Source organism: Mirounga leonina, unplaced genomic scaffold, assembly GCF_011800145.1.
Source record: "Mirounga leonina isolate KUSES-001 unplaced genomic scaffold, KU_Mleo_1.0 Mir_376, whole genome shotgun sequence".
NCBI lineage: Eukaryota > Metazoa > Chordata > Mammalia > Carnivora > Phocidae > Mirounga > Mirounga leonina.
Window position 1 is genome coordinate 8,070,703 of NW_023270718.1, and position 13,287 is coordinate 8,083,989.

The 13,287-nt window shown below is 48.9% G+C and overlaps 1 protein-coding gene across 1 annotated transcript in view; it reads right to left on the reverse strand.

Moving 5' to 3' along the window:
• NLRP12 (NLR family pyrin domain containing 12) overlaps positions 1–13,287 on the reverse strand; it is a 30,784-nt gene that overhangs the window by 16,739 nt on the left and 758 nt on the right. Inside the window, 4 exon segments of the mRNA XM_034986512.1 lie at positions 122–292; positions 4,111–4,578; positions 4,580–5,807; positions 8,568–8,648. Coding sequence (XP_034842403.1) covers positions 122–292; positions 4,111–4,578; positions 4,580–5,807; positions 8,568–8,648 — 1,948 coding nt within the window.

Here is a 13,287-nt window from a genome sequence, read left to right on the forward strand (position 1 = left end):
TTTCTGTTGGTTAAGCCCCCAAGTCTGTGGTGCTTCGTGAGGGCAGTGAGCGCGAGCACCACCGTCTAGTCTCTCTGACGGGGCCCCCTGAAGACGGGGGTGCAGGCCCGCCTGGACTCACCTCAGGTTCTGAAGTTTGCAGTCGGGGTGTCGGGGCCCCCGACACAGCAGCCTCACGCCCCGGCTGCCCAGCGCGTTGCGGTGCAGAACCAGCTCCGTCAGGTTCGGACTGGTGCTCAGAGAGGCAGCAAGCTGTTTGCTGTAGGCCTCTGGCAAAACGTTCTTCTCGGGTCTGCAAGGAGGGGACACAGGACAAAGCCTGGCTGTGCCCGACGCGGCACAGCGATTGTGCGGGGACCGTGTGTCACCTCCCGCTTTGCGAAGCGTTTGTCATCTTTACTGGTTACTTTTCTGAAGTGGGCTCCAGCCCCACTCAGGGCTTGAACTCCCAACCCTGAGGCAGGAGTTGCACGCTCTACGGACTGAGCTGGCCAGGCGCCCCTCATGCGTGTATTTTAAATATCCCACTGTAATTATTATTATTATATATATTTTTTTTCACAAGCATTAGCAGCCCACCCAGACAGGGCAGAAAATGTTCAGGCTTTGCTCCTTGTTGATTTAACACCGGGGAGCCCTTTTCCACCCTTTTCCATCCTTTTCCACTAATCAGCAGAGTGGGGGGGGGAGGCCAGGTGCCCCGGCACTGAGCCCCACTTCATCAGAGATTCTCGGGGTGCATCCCTGAAATCTGTGTTTCGGACAGCCTCCCGGGGGTTCTGCTCGCGTTCCAGAAACACAGATGAACCTACTGGTTTTCTGTAGTCCCTCCCTTTCTTCCCAGCTAATGAAATTACAAAGGTCTCTACTGAAGATCCAGAGCCCGAAATCATGAGCCTGTGGCCTGGGAACTGAATTCCTCCAATGATTTATACATCAGGAGGCCTCACGTGAAAATAGGGGTTTCCACACTTTCTTCAAAAACCAAGTCCGGGCGCCTGGGTGGCTCAGTCAGTTAAGCGTCTGCCTTCGGCTCGGGTCATGATCCCAGGGTCCTGGGATCGAGTCCTGCATTGGGCTCCCTGCTAGGCGGGGAGCCTGCTTCTCCCTCTGCCTCTGCCTCTCTCTCTCTCTCTCTCTGACTCTCATGAATAAATAAATAAAACATTAAAAAAAAACAAACAACAAGTCCAGCTGCACAGGGACCTCATGAGCACGAGGCAACTGCGGAGCCCCCTAGCCGGGTGTGTGATGACCTTGTTCCATGAAACCTCAATGGTTTCATGGTGGCCAGCCTGCTGATATCTGACTCCTGTTCCCCGAGCATAGCAGCTTGAAACAACTCAGTCAGTTATCTTCTAGTTCTGGAGGTCCCAAGTCTGAAAGGAGTCTCACGGGGTGAGCGTCCAGGCGGGTGTCTCACCTGGATAATCCAAGACAATCTCCCCCGCTCAAGATCCTGAATTTAATCACACCTGCAAAGTCCCTTTTAACCTGGGAGGTGACCTAGTCACAGATTCCAGGATTAGGGTGTGGGTGTCTTTGGGGGCAGGGGCATTATTCCACCCCCCACTCTAGCCTTGGCGAGCATTTGCATTTATAATTACCACTTAGGAGAGAATAGAAAGTATATATATTGGTCTCTGCCTCTGGTTCCTGGCACAGAGCCCCTAATACTTTTGTGATTTCCTAAGTGGTAAGGGCACTAGGACCATCTCATTCTAATATGTGGTCTTTGACCCCATCCCTGACCCAGGGCTCCTAAATCCTTTGGACTTTTTGGGTGATAGGAGAAGCTTTTGTTCTCATGAGGTGACTTGGGGTGAGCTTCTGGGTGGGGCTGGTGACCAGAAAGACCAAGCTATAATTAGAAGCTTTGCACTTTCTGGGGAATTTTGGGAGATATGTAATTTTGGAATCTCTAAAATCTTTATGACAGTCCCTCTGAATCAGCCTGGGATGGAGAACGGGCTGAACCACACGGCACAGGGTATGACATGCGGCCAGTAGGGCCTCCTGATTTACTTCCAGTTACACAGTCTGTCTTAAAACCTACGTTTAGAGGCGCCTGGGTGGCTCAGAACACACTACCCCAAGAGGTGGTGGCACCTCAGATGTCTTGAGCTGAAGGAGTCTGAGAAAGAGGCAGAGGCAGGAGGGTCACTGACCCCCTACCCCACCACCATCTGGCCCTTCTTCCCTGAGAGCGGATCAATCTCCGTCGTGAAGGGTCTCCTCCCTGTACCAGAAGGAAGAGGGGCGTGCTGATCACCAGAGAGTGAATTTCGGGCCAAGAAGTCTATATAAACAACCTTGTTACTTCGTCACCTTGCACTGCCCCCCAGCCCAAAGCCCTTTGTCTTGTCAATTCTTTTCTTTTTTCTTTTAAGTAAACTCTACACCCAATGGGCTCAAACTTATGACCCCAAGTCCAAGAGTCACATGTTCCACTGACTGAGCCAGGCGCACCCCTAATTGCAAAGATCTTTCATTTTATTTATTTATGTTTAAAGATTTTATTTATTTTAGAGAGGGCACACCCAAGCAAGTGCATGTGAAGTGGGGGAGGGGCAGAGGGAGAGGGAGACAAGAAGTCGCCCCACAGAGCGGGGAGCCCCACGCAGGGCTCGATCCCAGGACCCTGAGATCATGACCCAAGCCGAAATCAAGAGTCGGACGCTTAACTGACTGAGCCACCCAGGAGCCCCTAATTTCAGAGATCCTTTAATGTAGCTTTCTATGTAGTGACATGATAAAGCTGATTGGAAATTCAGCCTGACGTGTCCTCAGATGGCCTGTCAATTCTTTCCAAGTTGATTGTTTTTTATCCGAATGAATGAGAGCTTCCTGCTGTGGTGCAAGCTCCCAAGCACATGTGAAAATTCAATAAACTGTGTCTGCTTTTCTCCTGTGAATCTGTCATATGTCAGTTTAGTTCTTAGGCCCAGCCAGAGACCCAAAGAGAGAAGAAGAGAATTTTCCACCCCTACAGCTCCAAGACAAACCTGCACAAACACATCAGCCATTAGTTCCCCCCATATTTCTGCCTTCCCACAATTAACCTCCGGAGAAACTCAGTGTCCTTTTCCTTTGTCTTGCCACTTCTCTAAAAATGTATTGTTCTTGTGTTAGGACGCTATAAAAGCCCAGGTTCTAACCAGCCCTTTGAGTTACTCATCTCTGGGGACTCCCAGGTGTAAGTGAGGACGAATTAATTCACTTTTTTTTTTTATGCCCAATGTGGTGCTTGAACTCATGACCCTGAGATTAAAAGTCACATGCTCTACTGACTGAACCACCCAGAACTAATAAACATCTAATAACATCTTTGCTTTTCTCTGTTAATCTGTCTTTTGTCTGTTTAATTTACAGGCCTCCATACAAGACCTAAGAGGGTAGAAGGAAAAAGGATGATTTCCCTCCTCTGTTTTACTTACATTCAAATCTTTGTGTCTAAGATTACTCCTTGGGGAACCCAAACCAACACAAGGTCTTAGCCAAAAAGCCATAAGAGTCACTTCTTCCGAGCTTCCTTCTTCCATCCCCCAGCCCTCCAGATCACTTTCTCTTAACACCACCCTATTTTATTGTCCTTATAATGCTTCTCTCCATCTGAAACTACCTGAATGATCTTTTTTTTTTTTTTTTTTTTTGCTTGTTTGCCTGTTTCTTTATTTACTGTTCATTGTCTCTCTCCCTTCCCATTAGGATGTCTGGGTTGGCGGGGGCACTGTTGGCTTACTCACACTGCCTGCACCCGATAGAAAAACACCCTGGATAATATTTGTCGGCTGGATACGCTGTCCTTGACTGGGGCCCCAATTTAGTCCAAATGGGTACTGTTTAAGATAGGACACTGTTGACATTGGGGGGCCAGACCATCCTCTGTGGTGGGGGCCGTCCTGGGCACTCTGGGGTGTCTTTGCAGCATCCCTGGCCTGCATCCCCCAAATGCCACAGCAACCCCCTACCTCCTCTAGTTGTGACGACCCAACATTTCTCCAGATATTGCCAAGTATCTCCTGGGGTGGCGACAACATCAACCCCAGTTGAGGACACCAACGCGGTTGAGAGCAAGAACTTGGAGAGTGAGCCCCACCGAGTACTTACGACTGTGCCGGCAGCGTCTGGGGCCCCGAAGCCCATCTCCCCCCATCGTCCTCGTCCATGCTGTAGGCAGCCCCGTGCAAATGCAGCACCAGGGTGCTCCTGCAGTTCTTCACACAAAAGGAGGAAATCACGTGCTCCATCTTGGTGGCCATGTTGCTGACCACGACCACTTGGTAGTGGCTCAGGGCCTGTTGGATAAAATCCTCCTCCTGGATCTCGTACAGACAGCTGAAGAGCTCCAGGGAGCCCTGCTGCAGAGTAGAGCCCTCGCTCTGAGCTTTGCTTTGGATCCACCGCAGTAGCTCTACCTTGATGTGAGGCGAGACTTTCCAGCAAAGACTCTTCTCCAGGTAGCTTCTCATCTCCTCATTCAGGAGTCCAAACAGGAAACGGACGGTAAGGGCCAAGAAGCTCCGTTCTGAAAACCCGTACTCAGCCAGCAGCCTTGTCACGGTCTGCTCCGGACCCACCCTCCCCGGGATCCAGGAGATAGTACATGGCAGCGAAGAATTCCTGGAAGCTCAGGTGGATGAAGCTGTAGAACTTTTCACAGTTGATATCCTTCTGGAAGATGTTCATGTTGAGGAAGGAAGATACGTCTGCCCCATCTAGGCCATGCTTCCGGAGGTCCTGCTCCTCAAACAGGATCTTCTGATTCCAGAGGCCATCTGCTGCCAAGGAGCACAGCCCTCTCTGGTTGGGTGGGGGCTGGAGGGTTGGGCTCCCCGGCTTGGGCTGCATCAGACTCAGGAGGTACAGCATGTACACCGCTGTGGTGGTCTTGGATGTCTGCCTTGGGAGCCCCCCATCCTCCAGCTGCTGCTTGAGGCAGGTGCAAACGACCCAGCACACCATGGGGACGAAGCACAAAGTGAAGAGGGGCTCGTTGTCCCTCACGAAATGGAAGACTTGGTCAGCCTGCTCCACGTTGTGGAAATACTTGTAGAAGTACTCCTTCCTTTCTGCCTCAGAGAAGCCCAGGATCGCCACATGCCTGGGGTGCTCCAGCCAGTGGTGGAGCTTCTCCAAAGCGGTGGGCCTGGTGGTGATGAGCACCGACAGCTCGGGCAGCAGCTTCTTCCGAATCAGGCTGCAAAGGAGAAGCTCTGTGGGCCGTTTCTCCTCCCAACAGAGGCACCAGGGGCCCTGAGGGTCGTGGAAAGAGGGTTTTAGCTCATCAAAGCCATCAATAATGAATAGGAGGCGCTCAGGCACTCGGACAAGCTCCTGGAGGGGCACGCTGGGCTCAGGCCAGCAGCTGGAGATGAGGTCTTGGGCGCTCTGCTCGGTGGTGCTCTGGTTCATCTCCCTGCAGTTGATGTAGAAGACGTAATCAAACCTGTCCTGGAAGAGCCTCCCGTCGGCCCAGTCCAGCATCACCTTGTGGGCCACCATGGACTTGCCCATCCCCGCTGCTCCCTGCAGGACCACAGTGCGTGGCGGCTCGGGGCGCTCCTCGTCGGGCTCAAAGAGGGTCTCCATCTGGATGAAGCTGGCCTGGTGTCCCACGGTTCTCGCCTGTCCCCAGCCAGTGTCCAAAAGCTTCTGCTGGGCCCACATGGGGTTTGAGTGTTCCTTCACCAGGAGGAGACGGGTGTATCTGTGGCTGAGGTTGACGCACTCCCCTAGGCACGCATTGCGGTCTTCCATCAGCCGGAACTTCCTGCGGACATAGTCCCTGTAGGCTTCCCGGGGATCTAATGGGCAGGAATGAGGGGTGCGTGGGACACTCATCAGCAACCGTTCACGGACTCATGAGTTAAAGCAAACCACAGTCTAGTGCCTACTTGTTCTGCAATATCCATGGGACGGTTTTCTGGATGGAGCCTGGGAACCTTGGTACTTCTCTATCAAGATCTCCCCTTTCCTTGGGAAGCAGAGGCGCTAACATGGGAACTATCCTTACAGACTATTCTATCCTTGCTACTCAAACGGTGGTCCACGCCCAGGAGCTGATGGAAGACCACAAGGGCACCTAAGGCACGCGTCAATCTCAGCCACCGGTTCGCTCGGGTCCTCCCGGTGAAGAGACACTGAAATCCCCTGTGGGCTCACAAGGAGCTGGTGGGAAATGCAAACGTGAGCCTCACTCCCCCACCTGCTGGATCAGAAACTGCATTTCTAACAAGACTGCTGCGTGATTTGCATGCACGTTTCAGTTTGAGAAGGCAGGGCTGCCCCCTTTGAAAAAAGGCAGATTCGTATCTGCACCAGAGAACTTACCTGTTCTGTAAGTTCCGTGCTTAAAGTCTCTGGGAAATCAACTTGGTATGGAAGTGAATGCGTAACCTAGAACAGGGGTGCTCAGCAGGGTGATGGGGTCCCCCCTAGGGGATTGCTGGCACGGTCTGGAGATATTTTGGGCTGCAGCAACTAGGGAATGGGGGGCGGACAGGCTCCTGCCATCTGGTGGGTGGAGGCCAGGGATGCTGCTCAACATCCTACGGTGCCCAGGATACCCCACACCAGAGAATGATCCAGCCCAAACTGCTAGTGGTGCCCAGGCGGGGGAACCCTGGTCCAGATAATAATGTATCCTTTTATATTTGGATGTCACCAGAGGCCCATACTGTCTGCCCAAAGGAAGGTAAACAAGAGATCTAAATGTGATCCCAGGACTCTCTCGAAAGGAATGCGTGTACTCATATTTTTAACTGTAGTAAGATATACACAACCTAAAATTTAGCATTTTTACTTAAAAAGTGTTTGATGGACTCAGTGACATTACGTGCATTTGCAAACTTGTGCAATCATCACCACTATGCATTTCCAGAACTTTCCCATCATGCTCAACAGAAACTCTGTGCCTATTAAACACTAACTCCTCAGTCCTCCCTCTACCCCAGTCCCTGGCGACCACTTGTTGTCTCATGAATATGACTACTTTAGGTATCTCATATAAGTGAAATCACACAGTCTCTTTTTGTGTTGGCTCATTTGACTTAGCATAATGCTTTATTTTTATTTTTTTTTTTAAGATTTTATTTATTTATTTGAGAGAGAGAGAATGAGAGAGAGCACATGAGAGGGGGGAGGGTCAGAGGGAGAAGCAGACTCCCCGCTGAGCAGGGAGCCCGATGCGGGACTCGATCCCGGGACTCCAGGCTCATGACCTGAGCCGAAGGCAGTCGCTCAACCAACTGAGCCACCCAGGCACCCGCATAATGCTTTCAAAGTATATCCATGCTGTAGCAAGTATCAGAATTTCATTCCTTTTTAAGTCTGAATAATATTCCATTGTATGCATATGGTATACATGTATATGGAATAGATACATATATATATACACCATATTTTGTTTATCCATTCATCTGTTGATAAAGTCATCTTATTAGCTCCCTTAATGTGTATTAATAAATATTAATACTTCTAGATTCATAAATACACACCAATTGTCCTTCTCTTTTGTCAACAGTGATTCTATTTCATGTAGAAAACATTTTTCAATTGAACAAAGATAATTGTGACAGTAATGTTCGGATTCTGTAAAAGTCTTAGTCTTTTCCTGTAGAGAAAGTGTTCTTATTTTGAGACACAGAGAACATTAGGAAAATAGAAAAGCTTAAAATAAGGATGAGAACAAAGATGGAGTTACAATATTTGGCCATGTGCTATGCCCAGTGCATTAAGGAGCCTTGAAAAGTGTCCAGAATCATTGGTGTTATTGTTGATGGTGCTGTCTGTCCCGCAACCCATTCTCATTTGTTCCTTGCCAACAATCCTGATTTTATTAAGGTAATGGTGCTGATCCCTTGGTTCCAGTGAATGCTGTCCCTTCACAAGCCCGGGAGGATGAATGTTGGCTAAACCAGTAGTGAGCAATCTCATTGCCTGTTGCCAGTGGCTAGTCTGGGAATGTGCCCCAGTCCCCACCAAGGGGGGGAGGGGGATGACCACTGGGAAGGGGGAAGCGCATTGAAAGGATTTTATTCCTGAATAAAACGATACCCTGTCGAGGAAGAAAACCTCTGTCTCTCTTTTCTCCCCTGCTTGGAATTGACTTGCATGGTTTGGTTGCCACCCTGCAACATGAGGTGACAAGTCTCAGGACAAATGAACCAGTAAGAAGTTGGGGCTTTGATGGTGTTTTTTTTTTTTAAGATTTTATTTATTTATTTGACAGAGAGAGACACAGTGAGAGAGAGCGCACAAGCAGGCAGAGGGAGAGGGAGAAGCAGGCTCCCCACTGAGCAGGGAGCCTGATGCGGAGCTCGGTCCCAAGACCCTGGGATCATGACCTGAGCCCAAGGCAGACGCTTAACCGACTGAGCCACCCAGGTGCCCCTACGGTGTTGTTGATCTACTACATCAACTCTGCAACCACCCAGCCCAAGATTTCTTATTATATGCAAACATTAAATAAATGTCTTTTTTTTTTTTTTTGCTTGATCTACTGTGTCGGGTAGTCTGATTCATGTGGCTTGTGCATTCTACAAGCTACATGGCTCATAGCTCACCTCTTCTTGGAGGTCCAGGAAAGACTTCCAGAGAACATGCTGACTGGCTTCCCAGTGAGGATGGGCCACCAGGCGGAGTATCTGGAAGAGACATTTTAGGAGATCAGCTAGTATTTTTCTGGCTAGCTCGCTATAATATTAGCTACTGTGCATGCCTGAAACAAATATAACTCATATGTCAATTTAAAAATATTAGTTACTATTACATCAAACTGTCTACATGATAATTCTCTGCCCACCCACACCCCGAATGTTTGGCAGTCACCTCACATGCACTGTTGAAAACACTTGTGCTTCGTAACCCACTCTCCTTCCTGGGTGCACATCATGGTGATTGGCACCTCCATCCATCCAACAAATCCCCTCAGGCAGGAAGTTGTGAGTCAGCTTGGATTCCCTCCCTCTCCTTCAGTCCTTGGCCATGTCTCATCCATCCATGCATGCACCCACCTACCCATCCATCAATCCATCCATCCATCCATCCAACAAATATACATATATTGGGCACCAATGTTATCCAGGCATTTTGCTAGCATTGGATACACAGCAATAAACAAGGGCTCTGCTCCATGGACCTTACATTCTAGCGGTGTGGGGAGTTGAGTACATCAAAAACGAACACTTCAGGCACCTGGGTGGCTCAGGCAGTTAAGCACCTCACTTTGGCTCAGGTCATGATCTAGGGGTCCTGGGATCCAGACCCAGGTTAGCTGCTCTGGGCTCAGCGGGGAGTCTGCTTCTCCCTCTCCCTCTGCCCCTCCCCCTGCTCATGCTCTGTCTCTCCCTCAAATAAATGAATAAAATCTTTTTTTTTTTTAAGATTTTATTTATTTATTTGAGAGAGAGAGAGAGAATGAAAGACAGAGAGCACGAGAGGGAGGAGGGTCAGAGGGAGAAGCAGACTCTCTGCCGAGCAGGGAGCCCGATGCGGGACTCGATCCGGGGACTCCAGGATCATGACCTGAGCCGAAGGCAGTCGCTTAACCAACTGAGCCACCCAGGTGCCCTGAATAAAATCTTTAAAAAAATTTTACAAATAAGCACTTCATATAACTTCGGATAATGATGAAAGTTGTTATCTACAATTAAACAAGGGTACATAACAGAGTGATTGAAAGTAGTATTTTGGTTTAGGTGGCCAGGAAAGGCTTTTCTGTGGATGTATTGTAAGATCAAAAATTGCCAATGTTTCCTGGGCATCTTTGAGCCTCACTGGACCCCAAAATGTGAGCCTAAGTGTGAGTTCTGGTGCTCTGGCCAGGTATGCGCTCACCTAGTGGGGCAGCCTCCCCACTTGACTAGTTTTCCTAGCAGAAGTTGACCAGCTGCCCCCCACCTCATCCCCTATCTCCTAGACCCAGTCCACCTCACCTGGTGGCCCTCATTCTCGAAAGTTCCAGTTCCCTGCGGGCCCATGAAATCATTCAAACAAGTCAATCTCATCCTTTTTTCAGGAATCACAAAGCACCCCATGCTCCTGTGTCTACAAAGCCTGCCTCGCACAGCCCCTGCGGGTTCACTGTATTCCTGAGTGCAACCCTGTGAGACCTGCGTGGTGCATGGGGTCTCCTCCCCTGGGCTGTGAGTGCATGTGACTGTTGTCAGTCTCATCTGTCCTGGGTTTGGTGTCATGTGTCCAGCTATCCAAAACCATTTAGGGAGGGCTATCCCTCCTCCATCAATGGGGTGAATAGGGGGGTAATCAGAACACGGTATAAGACACTTAATCCAAGATCCAAATGGCAAGGGGCCAGATATATGAGCAAAGTTGTTCTAAGCAGGAAACATAAAACAAAAAACAAAAAACACAGCAAGGGTAAAAGTCCTGGGGAAGAACACAATGACACAAGAGAGGAATGAAGTTGGAGTGGAATGAGCTTCAGGGTAAGTGCTGGGTGGGTTTGGAGAGACAGGCTCAGCCAGATCTTGTGGGAGCAGGTTGAGGAGTTTGGATTACATTCTGTTCACAACAGAGGCCTTTGGAGGATTCAAAACAAGGGAGGGGAATGATTTAATCAATGGTTGTAAAGATTATTGTGCCTGCTGAGTGGGGAAAGCCTGTAAGAAGCCGTGGGGGATGGGGGTGGGGTGGGAAGCAAAGCCCAGCTAGGGGCAGTTAGCCAAGCGCAAGGTGGGTTACCCACTGGGTGGCAGCAGAGTGGGAGGCAATGCTTGGAGCTGGAAGTACTGGGATTTGCCCCAAACCGGATGTGTGAGGTTGTAGGAAACAAGGACTTGAGGTGATGCGCAGGGAAAACTAATCACAAATGACAGAAATCAGACTTCACGCTCATTAGGATGGCTGCTTTAAACAAATATAACAGAGGGCTAGCATTGCTGCTCAACGGGTGGATTGTGCAGCTCCTTAGCCCAGGGCAATGAGTTTGAGCCCCACCTGGGGCACAGAGATTACTCTTTTTAAAAAATGGGGGGGGAAAAAAAAGACACAAAAATCTAGAGATAGGTGTTGGTGGGGATGTGGGAAAATTGGAAACCTCGTGTACTGTGGTAGAATGTAAAATGGGGCAGCCACGATGGAAAACTATGCATTCCTTAAAATATTAAAATAGAATTACCATTTGATCCAGCAATTTCATTTCTGAGTACACACTCAGAATAATTGAAAGCAGAGTCTAGAAGAGATATTTGTACACCCATGTTAACAACAGCGTTATTTACAATAACCAAAAGGTAAGAGCAACCCAAGGGCTCATCAAGAGATGAATGAATTAAATGAATTAAAATGTAATGTGTGTGTGTGTGTGTGTGTATTCCACACGATGGAATATTATTCAGCCTTAAAAAGGAAGAAAACTCGGACACATGCTATAACATGGATGAATCTTGAAACTATTATGCTGGGTGAAATAAGACAGTCACAAAAAGAATCCACTTCTATGACATATCTAGAAGAGTCCAATTCATTTATAATAATTTTGTTATGTGTATTTTACCACAATTAAAAAAAAAAGCGGGCGCCTGGGTGGCTCAGTCAGTAAAGCGTCTGCCTTCGGCTCAGGTCATGATCCCAGGGTCCTGGGATTGAGTCGCATGTCGGGCTCCCTGCTCAGTGGGGGGTCTGCTTCTCCCTCTCCCTCTGCCAGCCGCTCTGCCTACTTGTGCTCTCTCTATCTCTCTGTCAAATAAACAAAATCTTTAAAAATAAATAAATAAAATAAAATAAAATAAAATAAAATAAAATAAAATAAAATAAGGCAATCAGTGAATATTACAGCTGACAAAGACATCAGAGATATTTTTTTGGTTTTTTGGGTTTTTTTTTTAAGATTTTATTTATTCATTTGAGACACCCAGAGATACAGAGAGAGAGCACGAGCAGGGGGAGAGGCATGGGGAGTGGCAGAGGCAGAGGGAGAAGCAGGCTCCCTGCTGAGCCAGGAGCCCGATGTGCGGCTCGATCCCAGGACCCTAGGATCATGACCTGAGCCAAAGGCAGCCGCTTAACTGACTGAGCCACCCAGGTGCCCCCAGAGATTTTTTTTTAGAAAGAAGTCATCCTACCTCTTTTTTTTTTTTTTTTAAAGATTTTATTTATTTATTTGACAGAGAGACACAGCGAGAGAGGGAACACCAGCAGGGGGGAGTGGGAGAGAGAGAAGCAGGCTTCCCGCGGAGCAGGGAGCCCGATGCGGGGCTCGATCCCAGGACCCTGGGATCATGACCTGAGCTGAAGGCAGACGCTTAACGACTGAGCCACCCAGGCGCCCCCCCAGAGATGTTTTAGCTTAGTATTTTCTGAAGTGTGCCATGAACACCACCCACATCCAAATGCAGATTCCTGGTGCCCCTAACCTGCTGGTCTTGGATTCTACCTTCCCAGCAGGGTGTCTGGATGATTCCCACGCACATTAACATGCGAGAACCCCTGAACTAATCCAGTCCCTTTTGTCTTACTGATGAGGCAACAGAGGCCCAGAGAGGTACACGGATTTTCCAGCACCACACAGCTGGAAATAAGCTAAGCTTCAGACCATGGGGCTGCCTTTCGATGAATTGAAAGGACACGGTCTGGAAAAGGATGCTTGCCAAAGTCATCAGTTGTGATGCTGGGGAGAGGTTTAGGTGCAGTGGGAGAAGGGGGGGCACTTCATACTTGTATATTATTTGAATTTCCTATAAGGAGTATGTAGAACTTCTATAAGTAGAACAATTATATGAGATCATAAGTGAATACATTTATCCTTTTTTCTTTATTGCTGATAGCGCTTTCATTTTCATAGGTGTCCTTGAGTAAAGATGGAACGTCTCACACTCCCGCAGTCCGAGGCCTCTGCAATGTTCTCCGACGATGGAGACAGGGAGAGAAGGAGCCACCTGAGACCGGATCTGAGGAGGCCTCTTGTCATCACGCCTCACCAGCTCAAGAGAGTCTGCCGCTAAATTTCTGTGAATTACAAGCCAGTGGGCATCACATTGGGAACTTCAAATCAGCCCTCCGGGGAGTATTTACACCATGCAGAGTAGCAAATTCTACAAAGCAGGGTCTCTGTTTTCTCATCCGCGCCACCCTCAACAGCAGCTGGTATCCACTGCGCGCCGCCTGAAACCCTCTGCGGGTTTTAACCCAGGAGCTCTCGTCTGGGGGCAAATCGTGTTTTTCTGAGCCTCAGTTTCCTTATCTCTATAACAGGGGTGATCATAACAATATCTCTCACACAGCACTGAAAGCACAGAGTGCGTCTTTGTGCACCGTGGAAAG